Below are 22,993 nucleotides of genomic sequence, written 5' to 3' on the forward strand. Positions count from 1 at the left end.
TTTTTACTGGTTTTCTTTGGGATTCTGGTGTGATTGGAGGCCGGAGGCGTCGATCTTGAGAGAGATGGTGGCTGATAACGGTGGCCGTGTGGGTTGTGTTGGATTTTTTTGGTTTTTTTTTATTGGGTTTTTTTTTTTTTTTACTGGTTTTCTTTGGGATTCTAGTGTGATTGGAGGCCGGAGGCGTCGATGGTGGCTGATGACGGTGGCTGTGTCGGGTTGTGTTGGGTCTATGAGAGAGATGAAGGTGGGAAGGAAATGAATATTTTATTTGAATAAACGTGTATAATAAACAAACTGATGTGAGTGTTTTGTAAAAATGAGTGTGTAAAATAGAAAAAGTAGGTTTTTTCGTGTAAAATAGAAGGAAATTTTGCATGAACTGATGCAAATGCTCTAACAAAATTTCTTCCTATCCCCACCCCCTAAAGAATCTTAAAAGAAAAAGATAAGGGTACCTGTAACAACTCTACATGTGTGTGACCATAGTAGTCCCCACAGTCACTAAGTAACCAATGCTTGAAGGGCCTAGATGGTCCCATAAGGAGGGGTCTCAAGTTGTGGATCCACGCCCCATGGTAGTTCGAACTTAGAACCTATACCACACCAAGACTCTAATCACTGAACTACAACCCTCAGTGGTTATATCCAAAGAACTTAAAGAAAAAAGAAATGGACTCAGTCCTCACTCAGACAAACATACAAGGATCATATGTAAATTATTTAGCCAATGAGCTATATTTCAATTGGTACGTCCTCCCCCTAAAAGTTCCAGGTGGCGATGTTCAAGACCCATAAGATACGTGTTTAACTTACAAACAAAAAAGAAAAAGCATATGTACATTTTATTTACATAGATGGATAGATAGGTAGATAGGCAGAGACAGAGAGAGAGACATTTTTTTGGATACCTATTAAAATGAGAGTTTTTCTACTGTCCTGACAATAAGGAAAACTCTCTCTTTTTTTTTTCTTTTTTTTTAATCATAAGCAAAGCAGGATGGGCACCATAGTACATAGGCTGCTATGAAGGAAAGCTTTGGATATCAACCACAGTTTTGACAAAACAAGAAACAAGATTGCAATTTTTACTAACCAATGACTTTACATTGATCAATTTATACAAAATACACCTTTTCTCAATCAGGTATATCATGCATAATTGACAAGGTGACCCTAAAATTAAAGGACGAAACAATGTGTAAAACAAAAAGATGACAAAAACAACTTTTTGATTGTAAGGGAAATATAAAAACCTAATCATATGTCATTTAGCTAAAATTATACGCAATCTCTATCCTTCATCAAAGTGCTATAAGCCTATAACTCTCTTCCTCTTTCCTTTTTTTTATTAATTAATGAGTACACAACTTTTTGATTGGAAAGAAAAGATAAAAACCTAACCATAAGTCATCTAGCTAAACTTACATGCTATAACTCTATCCTTCATCAAAGTGCTATAACTCTCTTCCTCGTTCCTTTTATTTTTTAAATTAATAAGTTACACGACTTAGTATGCTCTGATTTCCCAATCATATCTTCCACCACATTCATATGGGACTGAAGGAGGAAATGTTGTATGAAACAAAGCTAATTGGCTATCAATTGCTTTGCTTTATACAAAATACACATTGTACTGGTAATAAACATAAATATATGGTGATCATACATCTAATCAGATCAGAATAAAACATGCATCAGAAACACAAATACGTTTTCATGAACCAAACAGGAACAGCTAATCGGGAAAGGATCCCCTCCCATTTCTATTTTTATTTATTTTGATAAGGGAAAGGATCCCCTCCCATCGTCCAATTTTAATCAAGATGTAAAGACACATGCATTTAAAGAATTCAATGCTGTTATAAAAATTTAACCACACAAATCAAATAAATTCCACTTGTCTCACATCAAGCAAAAGATTGGAGTAAATCTTATCCCCAGCTAATCTGCCTCAAAATTAGATGGTTAATCAGCACAATAATAGGGAGCTCTAAAAATGCAGTCTACAGTAGAGATATTTTCCAAAAGTCATAACAAGAATTTACTATCTCCGCCTGTTTATGAAAATTTTGGCAACCTGAAGAAGGTCAAAACTAAATCAAGTACTAATGCACCATTGAACAAATTCTACAGGTTCTAGAACTTCAGAACCCAGCTGAAAACAAGCAATAAACAACTTTTCATTCAGGAAATAAAACATCATTCTTAATTCACATTTTAGATTAATGGAGTAGATCAGAAACTTATATGAGTGGATGGAAAAAAAAAATCAAAAAAAGTGATACCACAATTTTCAGTCAAGATAAGCAGAAAACATCAAACCTGCTTTTCCCGCATCATATGGGCTCGTTGATCAGCAGGAATTTGCTCCCATCTCAAAACCTAGTAAAACAAGAGAATCATATCAAAGAAAATTGAGCACCCACATATAAATATTATATAAAACTTCAAATAGTGCATTTAAAATAACCATAGTCGCATACTATGACAAGGAGTTACTATGACTACTCAACCATTATATATGTTGAATTTATTTATAATTATCTTAGAAAGTAGTAGCAAACTCTTAGAATTAGCAAACACACTAACATATTCTGCATATTGAGATGCTTCATCACAGCTCAAGCAAGACTTCAGTGCACTCAAAACATCCTGAAAAATAAAAGAGGGTGAAAAGCCGTCAAAATAACCTTCACTGAGTTCCACATTATTGTAAAAATAAATTCAAAAATAATCCACATAAATATTAAAATACATCCTCCAATGGAAATTGGACATGGAAAATTCTTAACATCACAGCAGAAGATGGCACTAAAGGTATGATGTAACAGATAGCACATCACCCTGGTAAAGCGCATCATAGCAAACCGCTGCATGATAAAAAAATCTGCTTGTGGTAGGCATAATTTATAGAATAGTTGGGAGATCTAAAAAGACCTCAGTATGATTCTTTCCTATGAAACGTGTTCTCCAGAATTACAGCCACAACTTCAGTTGAAAAAGTCTAAGACTCTTAATGTAAAGAGAGATACATAATTAGCTAAAAGAAAAGAAACAGCCAACCATCTTAGTTCTTTACAATTAAGGGCTTCTCATCTCCCCCTCATCAATTCATATATTTTCTATAATAAGAACATATATTGTTCTAATAATAAGAACAACATAAGAACATCAATTAAGGCCTAGATACATAATTGCTAGTTTTTTCTTCTTCCTTTTTTCATTCTTTCTTTGGCTCAAGGTCAAGGAGACTCAGGACTAAGAACAACATAATCTCAACCCAACCCATAACGGTCTCCACACAGGTATACTTATAGACAACAGAAAGACTGTCAACTATAACCTTCCACATGAATTTCAGAGCCTTGGGTAAAGGAATTGCAACATGGGGCAGAAGTGCAGAAAGAGATAAAAGAGGATGTATAATTACAACAAAAGGAGGAAACTTCAACCCCACTCATATTTTTGACCTAAACCTGGCTTACAAGATTAATTTCTAGAACTAGACAAGTTAGCATAGTCCTTCATTACCCCCATTCTCTCCTGACCAATAATCAACTTTCTCAAGTTGTCATTCAAGCAAATCAATTTCTCTGGGTAAAAAGGAAAAGCTAAATTAGCATATGTCAATCTAGATTCATGTTTTAGGTCCAGTTTGAAGAAAGATGTGCCATAAGGCTCCCACCCTTTTTGGATTCAAAGTTCATCTTTCTCTCATTTTTAAGTGTCTTCATCATTGGCCATCCACAATCCTTAATTAGAGTGTGATCACCAATTCTTCCTCTCTCAATAGACACGCCATAAAGAGACAATGAAGGGAACCAACTCATCAATAGGCACATCTTACATCAACATGCCTCTAAAACTGGATATTGTTCTTTTAGAGGATGAACAGTTGCAATATTCCCGTGAAGGTCCAGGCCTTCCATCGTTTAAGACTTTAAGTATAAACCTACTGTACATATATAGGCTTTCTAACCATACTCTGTAATTGTTTACTAGTAAATAGCTTATAGCAAGCACTTCGTATCAGTCATCGCTTAACTGAATCAAAACAGTGTGGGATCCATTTGACATCTCACTTAAATCCTTAAATACTGCTTTACGTCAACTTCAAGAATCTATCTTTGAACAGATTCACCTCTACCCAAACTATCTAGATATGCATCCCATCTTGTACTACAAGAAACTATATTTAATAAACATGTCAGCATACCTTGGGTGGAGCTGTGCAGGTAAGCAAAGAAATCATATGGCTATTTTTCTTGAGGACAGTTTATGTAAACTAAAATTACAGAACACAATTGAAGATTCATATTGCAAGGGAGTGCAGCTTATTAAAGGGGAGACAAGAAAAATAACTTGTTATAAAATATAATTTACAAAAACTGTATGACCTTGTGTTTGTTTTTCTTGGCTCTAAGGCGTTCATCAATTACAAAGCCAACCTGTAAGACAATAAAGTACATCAATCAATAGTTATATTCATATTGTTTGCATTTCGAAGGTTGCCCACTGAAAATAAGAATCTCAAAGTGCTAAGTAAATACTAGTTGCCTAGATAACAAGACAAACATCACGAACTACTTGTATGAAAAAGAGAACAGAACTAAGCCCAGAATTCATTCAATTATCATTATTACATATGGCACCCTGTAGACACCACATTTTGTACCCTTTACGACTCGGGGCTCTTGTTCCCCAATGATGCCAAAATTCTAGGACCCAAGGTTGGTTTAGGGTTCAATCAAATTACAAATTGACTTGAGAGATGTTAAAATAGAAAATATAACTGTAGGGGTATTGGGCCCAGTAATTTATAATGGACGGCCCAACAAGGTCTTTTGGGCTAGAAACCCAAATCCGAAAACATCAAAATGATCGTGGAGTATTTAAGTGTCCCATACCGTCCGAGGAGTAGATTTGTCCTCGGAATGTTAAGCCGAGGATACACAGTATACGTGGAGGACAGTAAAAAGAGCGGTGGAATGTCTAAAGTAAAGCTGCTACCACCGCCCATATATTAAAGACCCTGTAATTGATACGCTGACAGTATAGATGGAAGGATGGGACCTAAGCATAGAGTTTGGAACTTGGTCCCAAATCCCAGCGGGCTTTAGGGAAGAATGGATGGGACAAGTATCCAAAAATCAGGGTCGCAGCCATAAAGTGGAAGATGATGAAGAGAAGAGGAGGAGTATAAATAGGAGGGAAGGCATACGAAGAAAGGGGAGGCTTTTTGAGAAAGAAAAAGTATATGATAATCAATATTTGTATCCAAACTTGAGAAATACTATTAGAAACTATCCTCGGAAACAGTCCGAGGAGGAATTCTCAATCTTACTTTTTGCAAACAATTCTTTGTTTTGTTCCATTGGGCCCAAAGCCCGTTCTTTTTGTGATTGTCTAAGCCATCCTTGAAATCTAAATTACAAACCCATCCTCTACAAATTCATTGTGAAGAAAGGCCTTTCAAGCCCATTTTTCTCCCAGTCGTGGTTTGGGAATTTGAATTGTGTCCTTACAATAACTTTTTATGAGTAAATAAATCTATTTTTGGAAAATAAAAGGTCAAGGAAAGCCTCAGCCTGCATACACTTTCAAAAACCTTTGAAAGACAAGTTTTCTGCATTAAAGACTGAGGTTTGGAACGAATCCCACATCGTCTGGGAGCCATTCCAAACCCCCCTTTTTCAACTATATAAAGCCTTACATAGTATATTTCAGAAACACACAGAAAATCCTAAGGAAAAATCTAAGATTCACTAGAAATAGTGAATCAAAAAGGGAGTTTTCACAAAACATCCTCAAGTCAATTTTCTTTTAATTGAGACCTTTTTTAGTCTTGATTTTATATTTGATTGTACATAAATTGACTGAGGAGAACGGTCAAAATCAAGCTTGAAAAGCTTCTTATTTGAGGTATTAAGTTCTAAACTTTTTCATTTCTTCATTTTAATAATGTTTTAATCTGTTTTCCTGCTTTGTTTATGCTTTATAATGTTTGTTTAGTTTAGGTTTATGTAGTTTTTATGTTTTAAAGCATGCTAGGTTGTTAGATTTACAATTTTGAAGCTTTGCTCTGTTCTGCTACGTTTCTATTCTGGATTAGGGTTTTTGAGTGTGCCTGTGTACACATGCTTCTGCATGCACATGCAGGCTTTTAGTATGCGTACGCAAGCCTATGTATGCACACGCATACTTATGCCCAGAAGCCCTAATTCAGGTATTCTGCTTCTGTTACTTTCATATCATATGCTTTTGTTTTGACCCCCTTTTTATCTTTTTTAAGTCTCTGTTTCTCTGTTTGATTGTTTGTTCGCCTTTAACATGCTAGATTAGGGTTTTCTTTGTATTTCTTGCTTTGATGCCATGAACATGCATTCACATGTCAATTCATTGATGCATAGGTACTGAGACATAGTAAAGTAAGTGAGGTAAGTCATGCATTCACATGAATATGCATTGGGTATATGTTTGATGATGAATATGAACATGTTTGCTTGGATGAGTTGTTCTTAATGCAATCACATTTTTATTTGGATCTTGCCATGTTTGTGCTTCTGCCATGCATACTTGCTGCCTTGTTTTGTTTGCTACCTTGAATGAGATGTTTGCCATGATAGATGTATGTTAGGGTTTGGGATGAAATGACATGTTGTATGCTTAGATTTATGCTAGTGTGTGTGTGTGTTTAAGATGCGATATTGAATGTGTTTTTAATGGGATTAAGATGTAGGACACAATGAGTGGAAACTGACCCACAGGTCAGGCAATTTTGGGCACCTAACACCTTCCCAAAATCATACCTAAACTCTGAACCTATACTCTGTTAGTAAAATCAGTCCTTCCACGTAAAGGAGCTATATTCATGGTTCCTAGACCATAAAACTAGGTGGCGACTCCTTATTTCTCCGCCTCGGTCCACTCGGCCAAGGCAACTCCTTGTTTTTCCACCCCGGTCCAAACACCCCTATAAAAATTTTAAAATAGAGTTTTTCCAAAAAGAGCGCATCTACATTATATCAAAGTAAAATTAATATTCAAAATTCCAAATAATTTATTGCAAGAACATCTCCAACTACATCTGCAATATTGTCATCGTCTACCTTAAGCACTACTGTCACACTAAGTTGATCTACTTGACTCAATGCATGTCCAACCTTGCTAACTACATCACTAAAAATGCAAAAAATTCTTGGTGTTGTGCGCATCCTCAAAATACACAGAAATTTACTTGTGTTATAAATTGAGCGGTGCCATGGCTTTACTCTTATAACAAAAAAGAAAATAACATGACAGAAAAGAATGATTGAATATCTTGTTCAACGCATATTTTACCATCAAATACCATGCAAATGCAAAACTTGCTACAATATCCAGAAAATGCAAAACAAAATTCGAAATAACGAGAAATCACCTTGTCAAGCAGCCTCTTGGGATCTTGAAATGCTTTCTTCTTTGCCCATTGATGAAATATGTGAGAAACAACTGATCTATCCTCCACATTGAATCTGTGAAACAGTGCCAAAGGAATCAAGTTCAGTTCCAAAAAAATATAACCAAAATTTCATGATAATATTAATCAAGCAATCATAAATGGTAGAACCTTCTTAAGAAACCATTTCCATTGCTAGCCTCCAATGGGTCTGTCAGATCTTCAGAAGCCTTATGAATACAAGTTTTTAGGAAATCATTCGGGACATCTACTTCAGAAAGTTCCTTTTCTCTTGGCACATCAACAGAAAACTGAGCAATTCTATTTGGAATGTGTTGCTGCTTTGTTTGCAACTCTTGTACACTAACTTCAGCCTACAAAAACAAGCCATCCATTAACCACTAAGGACTATGCATGAGTTTGGATACAGATTATTCGGTGCACGTCTGCATCTGCATTAAAAAACAGTGGGTCCCGTGCACTGTTCACAGGACCCGCAAACTACTTTTTTCAACAAAAACAACTTTAAAATTGGGTTCCAAGCACTATTCACATATTTAAAAATTATTTTGCCACAGTGTTTTCAGTTTTCAACAATAAGCGGTATCCAAACAGACCCTACAAATGTTAATTAGAGCATGTTTGTTACCATTGTTTAAACAATAGTTTTCAATGTTTAAACAACATTACACGTATTTTCACACTTTTTCACCCACATGTATTTCTAAAAAATACAAACAACGTTACTAGAAATCTCTTACCAAACGGACCCTTAATATAAGATATTAAATAGCTAATGTGAACAACATCAAAACTGAATTCCAAAATGTTCTAATTCATATGTAAAATTCATAAACTGTGTAGGTTAAATGGTTCATTAAATTCAATAATTGTGCTTAATTTAAGTGATTAAGTGATGCAAGGACAAACATGATTAAATACAAAAAGTTTCAAGAATTGTGGTCTAGTTTCAATATGGGACCCTCTTGACACTTGTCCTAGGTGACTTAGTACTGAGTCTTAGACTCTTAGTATTAAGTTTCTTTAGATTAGAACATTACTGGTTCAATTTAAATTTACTTCCAAAATTGGGTTAGTTTGGCAATTTTCAGATTTTTGACACTCTATTTGTTCTGAAGTAAAATATTTTCTGAAAAATGTTTCCCATTTTCAAGTGTTTGTTTAGATGTAAAATTTCGTCAAACTCGTAAAATATTTTCCATTGACCGTAAAATCCTTTATAAAAAATTTGTAAAAGATTTTCCCTTTAAAATTTTGGTAAAACATTTTACAAAAACACACCGATGACAAAATGGAGCCATCATTCCGGCTGCTGGTTTTGGCGATCCAGTCACCGAACCTCTGACACCAGCAGCTCCAATGACTAACCCACCAGTTTTGGTGGTTTGCTTTTTAAAAAAAATTTACTTGCCATACCAAACACCTAAAAATATGTTACTTCAAAACAAAAAGAATGGCAAAATGGATTGTACTAGACTACCAAAGGTCTATAAGTCTTGAGTCCTTTTTCTATTTACTTTAGAAGTTCTACTTTTCTTTACAACAAGGAGTCTTTTAGTCTTTTAGGAAAGGATACTTAGGAGTCCTAATCTTTCTATAAAAGGGATTGGCAATAGCCTATAAAGGATTTTATGTGGTCAATATCATTCACATATAAAGAGATTGAATTTAATAAAATTCTAGTAACTTATTTTATGCGTTGAGGGTGTGCTTTTTCCTTCCTAATTGTGACAGCTTAGAAAACCTAGGTGCAATTGCATAGGGTTTATTATCCTTATTTTCTCGTTCTATTGAATCTATTCACTGTTATAACACTAAACAGCCATCAAGATTCATTCCAAATCCAATATTTATTTACCATACTTTAAACCTTAAACATCAAACCCTCCTAAGATCTCATCATGAATAAATTCCTTACGATCTTCCATCACAATTGGAATCACATTCCAATAAAGCTTTTTTTTTCCTGCATCATTAGATCTAACAGCTAATCATCCATGTAATGTTCTTCACAGAAACGCTGAATTTTCCAATTTTATTTGGAGAACCATTGAAGACATCATAACTATATAATTCTCTAAAAGATGATAGTATCATGAGTTGCAATGATTTTTATTGTCGCTAACAACAATACAACTTATAGAGTAGGACAATCGTGACAAACCTGAACCTCTCGAAGATGATCTGGAATTTCTTTAAGAAATCTTGATGGTTGAAGCATCTGAGGGATACACCGAAACACTTTATTACTCAAAGAGCCACAAAATAAACATAGTATAGTCAATTCTCTAAACTAAAGAACAGTATTTATCAAGTATCAATTTTATTTTTAAATAAACCAAAATTCCTCACAACTATGAAGACTTCTAAACGGGATTTTTTAAAATTCAGATTTTCTTAAATGTTACTAACATTCTAATTTACAACAAAGCTTCTAACATCCTGCAAAGCTAGAGACATTTACACACAAGATGTATACAAGAGACACACCAAAAAGTAAATCAAGCATGTAAAATTATCACTGAGTGCTGTTAGTGGCATTTATGAACTTAAATAGTATAAGAAGTATATGTATGATTGGGTACAGAATCTTTTTTTAATGACATGTTACAAAAGCTATCTAAATTATGAACAATACTTTCATTTTTTTATGAATAATTAAAATTTATTAGCTAAAAAGAGAAAAACCACCATACAATGCACTGTACATGAATCAAAATCAATTAGAAGTACAGCAATCAAGGGAATCCAGCAGACTAGAGAAAGAATGACCACTTCAAGTAGCCATCCAAGGATATACAAAGTATGTAAAAAACTCAGCTTCACATCCGCCAGCGATTGTTCCAAGCCATTGAATTACCCACGTGGTGCAAAGAAGGATAGCATTACAAATATCTCCGATAAGGTGCCTAGCATACCGCTCCTTCCAACTCACCAATAGATCCACCACCCTTATAGGCATAACCCACTGCACCCCAAACAAGCACAAAACAAACAACCATAGCTTTCTAGCAACAAGACAATGTAACAATAGATGATCAACAGACTGCCCATCTTGCTTACACATACAGCACCAATCAACAATTGGAATCCTCCGTCTTCTCAAGTTATCAATAGAAAGAATCTTCCCTAAGAGAGCAATCCAAGTGAAGAAAGCCACTTCTGTAGGAACTCTAGCCTTCCAAATACTCTTCTAAGGCTCCCTATATGTAGCACTTTATAATAAGAGTACCTCAAATAACTTACTTTTGATAGGCACCCAGCAAATAGTATCCTCAACATCCCTTCTCAGTTTTGTAAAGCACCATAGAAGGTAATATCCCACTGAATCTGACTCCCCCCCCCCCCCCCTCTCTCTCTCCAGCTCAACAAATCTGCTACCGAAACTCCCATCTTTTGGACCAGCATATATAAACCAGGGAATTTCTTTAAGAGCTCTTTCCCCACACCACCAATCCTCCCAAAATTGAAAATTTGTGCCAAAACCACCCTCACATCTGATGAAACCAGAAAAGTTATCCCAGCCCTTCCTAAGTATGATGTATAAATACAAGTTTAATGTATAAACCAGTAATTAGTAGCATCAAAGGATTGCTTAAATTTTTTTATTAATTATTAACTAATAAAACAAGTCTTTCTCTGAAGTGGAATGAAGTCAGTTTCTTGAAAAAATTATTATGCGTAAGAGAGTAGTAGCTTATAGTAATATTATGAAGTCAGTTTCTGGAATGTATAGATGTTTCATGCCAAACACCTGCCAATTAGAGTCCATCGTGACATATAGAATGAAAAGCTTCTTCCGAGCACGAGTCATTGCAACATATAACAGGCGCCTTTCCTCCTACAGAATAAAAAGAAAAGAATAAGTCAGTGCCACACTAAAACAGTTTTCATGAAAGAAAGAAACAGAAAGACAATCTTGCAAGAAAGAACACAAATAACCTCAATTAAGTTCCCGTTTTCCTTTGCAACACCATTAAATTCATGCAACAGAGGAATTTCAGATTCATTTGCCTGTGTCATTGAATAGAGCATTAATGCAAAAACGCCTTCAAACAGATTTGTGTAAGGAAAGAAGTTCATAATCACACACTTGAGAGGATAATTTTGGTGTAATATAAGTGCAGCCACTTGAGCGTTGCAAGAAAAGCTAGCAAACCAATGTGATCAAGTACCTTAACTATGAAAACAACATCCCATTCTAAGCCTTTTGACTGCAAAAGGAAGAAGAGAGGCATTAAAACAAAGTTGAGCATAGGAATATTGCCCAAAAACCACCAGAACAGCAACAGGACAGTCCTAGCAAATTTAATTGTATGTCAGAGAAAAATACCTGATGAATGGTAGTCAAGGTGATGGATTTTTCATTATCATGTCTCCGGGAACGAAAATTTTCTCTCTCACGCTCAGATATAAATTCAATAAAAGCTTTGAGCACATTAAGACAACCTTTCCCTTCTGCTGCAACTTTAGCATCCCCTTCTACAGCAACAAATTTAGTTGACAAAAATTCAGAGACATCATCCAGTAAGTACTGAAGAACCTGCATGGAGAAGAGATCAAATTCCAACCGTGGGAATGCACCAAGATTTAGGTGAGGACAAAGTAATTTGAAACTTCAGGATGAACACTTTATACTTACAGATCTGATGTCATTGTCTTCATTCAACAATTTTCCTCCATCAACATCAATAACTGCCCGTTGCTCAAGAAGGTATTTCTAAAAAATTAAGACAAGAATGATGAATAAAAGTTATAAGTATACTGAATCGGAACGATGTTAATAGAACATTTGAACTGAAAACCATCCTCATATCATTGTATTTTAAAAGCTTTATTAGTAAAGTTGTATTTCACAAAAGAGAAAGAGAATTGTTGAAAGTAATTCAATGAAATCTACTGGAAGATTAATCAGCAAACAGCAGGTAAACACATCTATGTCAAAATAGCAAAATTTAGTGTAAGATAACAAATGGAAGATGGTAAATCTTAGTAATTGAACCTCTCAGAATACAAACATGATGTGGGAAGCATGAAGACAATTTTGTTGTAATTTAGTTTTGTTTGATTTTAGAAGTCTTTTTTTTTTTTTTTTTTTGCTGCATGTTTTGATTTTATAAGTCAATTGTACTTTTTATTGATCCATTGGATTTTATTTGTCTTATTAGTTAATTAGCTTAAGAGTATTTTATTTAATTCCCTAGAATCAAGGGTATTTTTGTAATTCAATAATTGGGCTTTCTTAAGTCAATTTGAATTAGGGTTTAGTCCTAGTAGGTTATATGAGCATACTATTGTACTCAATGGAAACAGTTTTGCTTGATTAATAAAATTTTCATTGAAATTTTCTGAATGGTCTGGTGTTCATTCCAGCCAACCCTAGTTGTTGATTCCTAGGTTTTGCTGGCTTGCTTGGTGCCAATTCCAAGCAAGTTTAGGTGTTGATTGATTCCTAGAAACCTTTTTTTCTTCTTTATTTATTTATTTATTTTTTTGATAAGTAAAGAGAATTTTATTCAAAGACATAATAGTGAGTCACCCAAGTATACAGCAAGTATAAAGCAAGGGAACAAAATAATCAAAAACATAAACTACAAGCATCCATCAAATCATAGACCGGAAAAATAGAATGACTTCCTATGATAGACATCCAATCTGATAGAGTTTTAAAGAAGAAAAATTATAAATCAGCTATAGTCCTTTCAGAATCTTCAAAACACCGGTTATTTCTTTCCCGCCAAATACACCACATCAAACATTGAGGAACAACCATCCAAATAACGTCATTACAATGATGACCAAAATTTCCTTGCCAACATGCAAGGAGCTCAACCACAATCTTTGGCATCGCCCAATAGATACCAAACAAGGTGAACACCATAGACCACAACTCATTAACAATAGGACAATGTAGTAAAAGATGGTCTACCAATTCTCTATTACTTTTGCACATATAACACCAATCTAGAATCAACACCTTCTTCTTACGTAAATTATCAATAGTCAAGATAGTTCTCAAAGCTGCAATCCAGTCAAAAAACGCGACTTTGGAAGGAACCTTCTGCTTCCAAATACTTCTCCAAGGGAAGGACTGAGTACATACACCCAACATAGCCTAATAATAACTACTTACCTCAAAACCCTTGCTCTTAGCAGGTATCCAACATGTCTTATCCTCACCAATACCACTCAAAGAGACTCCATATATAACATCCCAAAAAATAGACAAAGAATCCGATTCCCTCTCATGAATTTCTCACAAGAATTCCAAGTCCCAAAAAAGAACCCTGTTAGGAAACTGCATAAGATCAGCCACATAACCCTCCTTATCATTACTGATTTTGAATAAATCTGGAAAACACATACTCAAAGGATTATCCCCATACCAGACATCATGCCAAAATTTCACTCTAATCTCATCTCCAATCTAAAACTAAATGTAGCGAGAAAAAGTAGACCAACCACTGCTAATAGTTTTCCATAAACTCACCCCATAAGAGCTTGGAATAGAATTAGAGCACCAATCTCCCTCCTTAACTCCATATTTAACCTTTATAACCCTTCTCCAAAACACTTCTCTCTCATGCCCAAATGTCCGCAACCATTTTCCCAATAGCGCTTCACGTATCTCAAATTTCGAATTGATAGACCCCTAGACTAAATAGGAGAGCATACCTTGGACCAATTCACCAAGTGAAGTTTAGAATCATCTCCTAGACCACCCCAAAGAAAATTTCGTTGCAGTTGTTCTATACGGTATGCTATATCTGCCTGAATTGGGGAAAGAGAGAGGAGATAAGTAGGTAAATTGGATAAAGTACTTTTTATGAGAGTAAGTCTCCCCCTCTAGATAGATACAATCTTTTCCATCCGCTAACCTCCTTTCCACCTTCTCGATGATGGGATTCCAAACTGCTCTATCTTTCCATTTTGCACCCAATGGAATATTTCATAGGAAGTGAGCCCTACTTACAACCCAACGCATCTACTAGCATCTCAAAATTTGGAACCACTCCCACAGGAACTAGTTCAGACTTATCCAAATTAATTTTCAATCCCGATACAATCTCAAACCATGACAAAACCAGGCGCAAAAAACAACATCCGGTTGATATCAGTATCGCACATAACCAATATATCATCTCCAAAGAGAAGATGAGTTACCTGTAAGTGATTACCTAAGGAGGTACCCACACTAAATCCAGACAATCGACCTTCCGTCACTACTTTATCCATGATATTGCTAATTGCCTCCATAACAACACAAAATAACAATGAAGACAAAGGGTCACCTTGTCGTAAGCCTTTATAATTCTCAAAAAAACCACATGGAGTTTCATTAATCAAAATTGAGAATTTGACTGTGAAAACACAGTAATAAATCCATTTCCTCCATTTTTCTAGGAAACCGAACCGCTCAAGCATATACATCAGGAAACCCCAGTTCACATGATCATAAGCCTTCTCCACATCCAACTTGCACAACACCCCTAGAACTCCTGATCTCAGCCTACTATCCAAACACTCATTTGCAATGAAACATGAGTCTAGAATCTACCTATTCTTAACAAAGGCATTTTGAGACTCCGAAATAACATCCCCAATCACCTCTTTCAATCTATTAGCCAATACTTTAGCGATAATTTTGTAAACCCCCTATCAGACTAATAAGCTGAAAATCTTTCACCTTTACTGCATCTGACTTTTTGGGAATCAACGAGATAAAGGTTGCATTTAAACTCTTTTCGAACTGACCTCTCTCAAAAAAACTTGAAAAATCTCCATGAGATCTGCTCTAATAACATCCAGCAAGTTTGGAAAAATGCCGTAGGGAAACCATCTGGGCCAGGAGCTTTATCCCCCTCAAAATCTTTAACTACCCCAAAAACTTTTGTTTCATCAAAAGGCCTCACCAACCAGCCAGCCTTGTCATCAAAGATTCTAGGAAAATTCAAAACATCTGGATGTGGGTGATAGACTTTATGTTCCGTAAATAAATTTGTATAAAACTGAATAATACAGTCCTCTATACTTTTTTGATCGGAAGTCAGGACCCCATCAACCTTTAGATTATTAATTGCAATGTTCCTTCTATGTGAGTTAGCCATCTAATGAAAGAACTTTGTGTTGCTGTCTCCCTCCTTCAAGTAGAGCATTCTTGATTTTGGCCTCCAACTAATCTCTTCAAAAAGGCTGATTTTTTAAAATTCTATTTGAAGTCTTGCCTTCTCTAACTTCTCCTCTTCTGAACAAACTACTGCTTCCTCTTTTGCATCCAAAGCGTTCAAATCACTCCAAAGTTGTATTTTTTTACAGCCATATTTCCAAACTCCAATTCTTTCCACTTCTTCAAGTCTACCTTCAGGGCTTTTAATTTCATAGCCATTCTGTAGCTAGGTGTATCTTGGAATTGATAAGAATCCCACCAATCTTTCACCTTCCCCACAAAACCTTCCACTTGAAGCCACATATTCTCAATACGAAAAGGTCTTCGTCCCTTCTGAATTGCACCACCCTCTAGGATAATTGGAAAGTGATCAAATAAGACTCTAACCAACCTCCTCTGTGATAGCTCTAACGAAAGTGATCGCCTCTTTCTCCTGATTGGGAAGATCATTATCCCAATATGTCTTTCTGTTTTTCTTATTTGGTATTCATCAGTTTTGGTTGTCCAGCATCAGAACATGGAAGTATGGATGAGAACAGAATAAGAAATGCTAAAGCAAACTACCAACAAAACTTGACCTGCACATGCTGTAGTCAAATCAGCTCATACAACCAATACGAGGGAAGACCAGTACGAAGAGCAAGCTAGATTAGCATAAAAAATGATTTTCTTAACCTAATTTGCATGTCATCTTCAGGAATCGATTATTGAAAAATGGCATCTTAATTATAATCCATTGTCCATAAGCCACTAAACACAGCCCGTGTGAGAAAACAGGGAGCTAACTCATTGAATTAAGGTTTCATTAAGAACTAGAGAACTAAAAACGAAATTTAAGCAGATTTGGTCATAAGAGAGTTACTTTTTGCATCAATTGGAAGCTTAAAAGTGATATTTACCTTTTTGTTTGTGATATCCTCTCTACTGTTATAATTTCTATTTTGGCTAGTTAACTTATAATGTCCACTCAATGAGTAATAAACCAAGATTATAATTAGATCTTTTTTTTTATTAGTAAAGAAATTTTATAAAAACACACAGCCCAGTACATAGGAAATGTACAAAAAGGAAAAACATCAAGAAACCAAATAACAATGATCTAACAACACAGGAAGGGAAATACATGAAAAAGATGGTAAAACAAGACACCATTCGAGAAGAGTAAAAAAGAAGAAAGACTTAAGCTCAATCATGGACCATTCACGACTCTCAAAGCTTCTAGAATTCCATTCCCGCCAAATACACCACATCAAACAATGCGGCAAAAGCCTCCAAATAACTACATTACGATGACACCTGAATTTGCATGTCCAACAATCCAACAAATCCACTCCCTCTGAGGCATCACCCAACAAACACCAAACAAGCTAAAGATCATACTCCACATCTCAAAGGTTATAGGACAGTGAAGGAGGAGACGATCTACAGACTCCCCACACCTTTTGCACATAAAACTGCCCTTCTACATAATTAACTCCAATCCATTTATTTTGATTTTTTTATGATAAGTAATCCATTTGTTTAGAAATTACTACCAGATCCCAATAAACTGGTGACAAGAAACACCCAGAACACAAGCTATGACTCTAGTAATGGACAAAATTTTGGCCATAAATAAATATATATTTTACTTCCTCCATCCCATTTGGTTTGTCACATTTTCCATTTTTGGCTACCCCAAAATGCTAGCATAGTTTTAACAGTCAATGGTCATTAATTTACTAACTCTCCAATATACACTTGCCCTTTATTTTATTCAGGTTTAAATTATTTATATATATACATACATACATACATACATACATATATATATATATATATAAGAAACTACCTAGGACTCATATAGTATAGAAAATCCAATAAGCGAGGCGACGTAAATGGTGTAGTGATCAACATCCATTCAAATAAGGTCTTCAAAAATAAAAACTTCAATCATGTCATTAATCACTCTTTTCCTTCGTAAGTGTTAGAATGATGAGGTTAAATGATTAAATTTCCATCTCCTAATAGCTCAAGCTTTTGGGAGAATCGGTAGCTTAACACGATATCAGAGCAAGAGGTCCTAAGTTTGATTCTCGTCTCCTCTACACTCCCTCCCAAGTTTGATCCTAGTCTCCTCCACACTACCTCCCATTTAAAATCCTACATGTTGGGCCTCACCTATTAATAGGAAGTTTGAGCCTACAAGTGAGGGGTAGTGTTAGAATTGTGCGACTAAATGATTAAATCTACCATCTCCTAATAGTTTAAACTTTTGGGAGAACCGGTAATTTAACAAAAAGTATAGGAATTCTTGTCTCCAAAGGCACCACATTAGACACGGTAGAACTGCCTTCCAAATATGCCCGCTAATAGTATTGCCAAAGTTCCTTTTCCGTAAAGCCAAAAGATTGATCACGGGATTTGGATTGCCCAATTAGCCCTAAATAAACAAAGGACTAATTACCACAAGTCCCAAGCAACTGTGCAATATACCATGAGGTGATCCACAGAGAGATGCCCGGTCAAGCTGATGTCATCACATCCAAATCACAAACCCTGATCAGGAACTTCAGAAAATTTATAAAATATCCAACAGATGTCCAGGCATCTTGCAGTCCTGTTTGTCCATGGCCTCATCTCTATACCAATTTACATGAATCCATGCTAATTATAGAAGTATGCTATAGAAAAGAAATATAAGACTTATATAGTCATCATTAGTGTTATGAAGTTAATTATCTAACACTAATAAAACTATTTAAATGCAAGCAAATTCAAAGTAGTAAATAAATAATTAAGACATGAGCATAAACAAAACAGCATCATACGCAAGAAAACTATCTTCAATCAATTTTACCAACAAAGCTTTTATCTCTTATAGAAATTTCTACTTTAAAAATAAAAAAAAATAAATAAAAAAAAAGCCGAAAGGGAAGCCAAACCTGAGGCACCATGTTTGCCACTGAGGTTATGATAGCTGAAATTGATTGTTCCTGTAAGCATTGATAAGTAAGGTCAATTTCTTTACAATCAGGTAGAACGCAACCTTCAAATTTATCTCTAAAAAATACATGGGTTCATGCAGACAACAAAATGCTGATTGATTTTGTTGGGCCTGATTGATGTTGACTGACGCTAATTGATGCTATTAAAGACATTTGATTACTATTTGGATTTTGTTTCCATTTATGATGAAATCTCAAAAAGAGTTTATTTTATTTTCATGTGTAAATTTGGGGACTCTACTTAAAGGGTCCAAAGTTCACTATTGTAAGCAGTTGATCACTAATGAAAAAGGGTTGTAAGTTTTCTTCCAACATTTGGTGCTTAATTCAAGCAACCTATGAGCTAATTCATAGATTCTATTTTTCTATTTTCACCACTTGGTGCAGATTCCAAACAAACCCTAGATGCTAATTCCTAGGTCCTATTGCTTTGATTTATTCTTACTTTGTTTCCCAAACACAAGTCCCCCTCTTAGAGTTTCTTTTCTTGCATCATGGGTCTAGCATAGACTAGCATCAAACCTTTTTAAAATACTTTAGAAAGCAGGGAAAAGAAGGAAAAGAAAATAAAAAAGCTTGGGAAGATAAGAACATCTTTCAAATGGCCAAAGTTCTATGAAACCACACAAGGTTCCAATAATTGGATAGTAATCCCAGATCAAATAACAAATAACCACAAAAATCAGTTTATCTAATCTATTCTCACCATATAAAACACACTTTTTTAATCAATAAAGATCCAAAAACAATTACTAACTGTTTCCAATAAGAAATGACAGTCAACAATTCTGCAGTGAGGCCAAATATATTTACCCTGTTTACAAGTTTTGATATCATCTCTAGTGTCGACAATACTCTGCGTCCTTGGGTAAGCTGACTCCTGTTATCAATTGCAGGGGTCATATTTCAGTAAATACTAGGACATCTTACATAATGTACAGGCATACAACCATAACACAAGAAACTGATAAAAAAAATACAAATGTGTGTGTGTAGAGAGAGAGAGAGAGAGAGAGATCTTTCAGATTAAAAGAATTGTGAAACATCCAGATCAACTTTCATACTTCTCAAAAGAAAAGCTATGTTACAGTAACAATACCAGGCATGCAAAAAGTGACATAGTAATTTTATTAGCATCACAATCAAGGAAAATGCCGTTTATACATCAAACTACACTAGCAATGGGTTAGGATTACACAGGTTTGGATCAGGTCATTCATCTGCCACTGTACACTAGCTATTAATTCAATATAGTTGTCAAATTATTTCCCATAAAAGTTAAGTTCTCATTGTTCACCATGTGTTTCTCACAAAAATTTCAGAATTTTATTGCCAATTGCTCGGAATGAGAAGAAAAGATATTCTGATAAAGAGGTAATAGTTCCTCAGGGATTAAATATCCCTAAAGTAGTTATGTTTATCAATTTCTGCAATTTATTTGAGGCTGCATTGCCACTTTATTTTCAACGCAAAATTACATAAATGTCAAATATGCACATGCCAGATATTTGAAATAAACCCGGAGCTGATTACTTCATTATTATAAGTCACATTATATACCGTCCTTAACATTAAAAAAGAAACTACTACAAATATAAGATAACTGAATACTATGAGCTACCCATCCCATCTAAGAACATTGAGAATAATTTGTTTAACAGAACCTCTTGAAGGTACCAGAAATCTTGGCACTAAAGATGTCCGAGGCAGCTAATATAAAGCTGCATTTTCTAATAGTTGAAATTTTGTCGATATAGTCTATTACCTGCAAGAAAGAGAGACAGAGACTCAAATATGTGAGCCTCACACAGAATGAAATATCCTAGATTAAAAGAAAGATAACTGGCAGCATAGTGCACACACAAGCACAATAGCTAAATATATATATATATATAGATAAATAAAACAATACACGTACCCTCTTCTTTTCCTCCTTCTCAAAAGGAAGTAAAGCCTTGAAGACCCGACGGTATGGGCCATCATCACAAGCAGGCAATGTTGTTTGAAGCATGGCAATAATGGCTTTGACTACCTATTATAAGACAAGCTAAATCATAACCAAATAACAAAAGTAACTCTGTTGGCATGCATGAGAAAATAGCTTTGATTTCTACTACTTGGACAAATTTAAAAGCACAACCATATGAAAGTTTTAAACAGCTTAGAAAGTGTGTACAATAGATTATAATAACTATCAGCATCTAAAAGGGGTAAATCCATCAATAACAGCATAGCTAAAATTAAAAGATTGGATATATGCAGGCAAAGAATTTGTTCCTTCTATGCACTCAAACACACTGGGATCAAAATTATGAAGTAAGCAAACTTGCTGATAAAAAATCCAAACGCTTGTTTCTTAGGAGGAAAAAAAATCAACCAATCTAAATTGTGTTAGAGTTCCACTAAAACACAAGTGAATATTTTCAGTTCACAATTATGTATGCATATATTCATTCATATATGTATGTACGTGTGTGTAACTATTTATTCGACTTTCTTGCATTCAGGTGAGTGAATAAGAGGCTTTCTGACACAGAAAAATAACCCCATCATGTTGGACTGAACCTTGACCTAAATATGTACATATGTATACACATGCATGCAGATATATGTCTATATTTCTTTCCAACCGATCAGTTCAACATGTTCATGATGAGAGGTGAACATAAATGGATAGTCTCAAGTATCAAAAAAATAAAATAAGTCAAAGGGCCGGAAAAGTGTATTTTCCCTAGGTCAAGTGAACTACCCTAAGTACAGGGTATGAAGTGTAGTTTCCCCTAGATAAAAAATCAACCTAACATCTTTTTTTTTTTTTGATAAGTAAATGAAAGGATAAAATTTCAACCTAACATCTTGAAACTAATTACATCCTAGTAATCAAAAGAAAGTTGAAAGAAAATCAAAATTGTATGATTACGAACCACAAAACATCAAACTGAAATACCTCCTAAGTAAGAAAATCATTAGATCCTGCTTATTCAATATCCTAAGCAAGCTAAGAAACATGTTAATTTGCGTTAGCTTAAAGGAGTATCCTGAGAAACTACCATTATTAAATATTGTGCCTTTAAATAGTTATGAAAGTTTCAAGTGCACATAAAAATTCAAAACTTAAGTAAAATACATTTAATATAATTAGGAAATCGCCTTCCTTCTCATGTTCCAAACCTAAAAGGCTATTACTTAGATTCCACATGGTGAAGGACACAACCTAAATTCAGATTAAAATCAGGTCAAGAAAATATATGTTTAACAGTAATGTCTATTACATGCATTACACCCGTGTAGTTCAGAAAGGTACCCACGAGATAGAAATTATAAATTTAAAATCTTTAGTTTCCAAAAAAATCCTTCATTATGGAAGTATATTACAAAACCTAGTCATGATAGGCAGCCAAAAAAATTTTCAAGAAAGAATGCCTCCTAATAAACATCTCTAGTAATGTCAAGAATCACACAAAACAGTAAAGATTTTATTTCTGTAAAATGAACACACTGCATAGTAAAAATTATATGCATTAAATTCTAAACATAATCAACTAGAATGATGGTAGAGAACATCTTTGTAAACTAGAAAAATGTTAACTACCTTTTTCCTATAGAATGCTACACCGTGCACATTGAAAGGTATTTTCCTTTCACGGAAGGCCATTTGGAAGACTTTTCCCGATACCTGTAGTATAAAACATAAGAACATAATTTGACAGCAGACATTTAATGTTTGTACTTTTTATCATGCAAATTTATATAATGGCAAGTAAGCTAGACCTGCCTCCGGTAAAGAATTGCAATGTTTCCATATGAGCAGTTAGCAGCAGAACCATTAGAAGCAGTTTCCAAGATCTTGTCAACAACAAATGCACACTGCGCACTCTCATTGTGACATTCTTTTATGATTATCTGCGTATTATAGGCAACATTATCTGGAAATTAAGTAACAAACCACAGATATAAAATCACATTTAAATTATTATTTTTCTAATCTGAAGAATAAGGCAGAAGTAAATTACCTTAGATCCAGAAGAATTATCAGTAAGAACATCTTTTAACTGGCATCGCTTTATATTATTTTGTATAAGAGAAGATGCAGCCTCAACAATACAGCGTGTGGATCGATAGTTTTTATTTAGTCTGATCTGAAGCATAAAGATATTTCAAAGAAAGAATCAGATTCAATTCTAGTTATACAAACTTGCATACTTGCTGTAAATGTAATCAAGGAACATGTATGAGTCAAAGGCAGGGCAAACCTCTTTGTAGTTTGGAAAATCTTTGCGAAATGAATCAAATCCAGAAATGTCAGCTCCATTGAAACTAAATATGGACTACAGTAGGACATGTTATATTGGACTTCAGAAAAATTAAGTAACTCGA

The 22,993-nt window shown here is 34.7% G+C and overlaps 1 protein-coding gene across 2 annotated transcripts in view; it reads right to left on the minus strand.

Moving 5' to 3' along the window:
- Nucleotides 1-22,993, minus strand: part of LOC142618785 (ATP-dependent DNA helicase SRS2-like protein At4g25120) — a 31,753-nt gene that overhangs the window by 2,970 nt on the left and 5,790 nt on the right. For both annotated transcript variants that reach the window (XM_075791805.1, XM_075791804.1), the window contains exons 9-27: nucleotides 22,870-22,944; nucleotides 22,630-22,755; nucleotides 22,388-22,519; nucleotides 22,209-22,292; nucleotides 20,535-20,648; nucleotides 20,281-20,381; nucleotides 19,430-19,496; nucleotides 18,554-18,604; nucleotides 12,105-12,182; nucleotides 11,796-12,005; nucleotides 11,638-11,676; nucleotides 11,405-11,476; nucleotides 11,217-11,303; nucleotides 9,627-9,683; nucleotides 7,613-7,815; nucleotides 7,424-7,517; nucleotides 4,401-4,451; nucleotides 2,593-2,655; nucleotides 2,326-2,385 (exon numbers count right to left, since the gene is read on the minus strand). In XM_075791805.1, the coding sequence (XP_075647920.1) occupies nucleotides 2,326-2,385; nucleotides 2,593-2,655; nucleotides 4,401-4,451; nucleotides 7,424-7,517; nucleotides 7,613-7,815; nucleotides 9,627-9,683; nucleotides 11,217-11,303; nucleotides 11,405-11,476; nucleotides 11,638-11,676; nucleotides 11,796-12,005; nucleotides 12,105-12,182; nucleotides 18,554-18,604; nucleotides 19,430-19,496; nucleotides 20,281-20,381; nucleotides 20,535-20,648; nucleotides 22,209-22,292; nucleotides 22,388-22,519; nucleotides 22,630-22,755; nucleotides 22,870-22,944 (1,764 nt within the window). The remainder of the gene's footprint in view (nucleotides 1-2,325; nucleotides 2,386-2,592; nucleotides 2,656-4,400; nucleotides 4,452-7,423; nucleotides 7,518-7,612; nucleotides 7,816-9,626; nucleotides 9,684-11,216; nucleotides 11,304-11,404; nucleotides 11,477-11,637; nucleotides 11,677-11,795; nucleotides 12,006-12,104; nucleotides 12,183-18,553; nucleotides 18,605-19,429; nucleotides 19,497-20,280; nucleotides 20,382-20,534; nucleotides 20,649-22,208; nucleotides 22,293-22,387; nucleotides 22,520-22,629; nucleotides 22,756-22,869; nucleotides 22,945-22,993) is intronic.

The sequence above is a fragment of the Castanea sativa genome, chromosome 12 (assembly GCF_040712315.1).
Source record: "Castanea sativa cultivar Marrone di Chiusa Pesio chromosome 12, ASM4071231v1".
Classification (NCBI taxonomy): domain Eukaryota; kingdom Viridiplantae; phylum Streptophyta; class Magnoliopsida; order Fagales; family Fagaceae; genus Castanea; species Castanea sativa.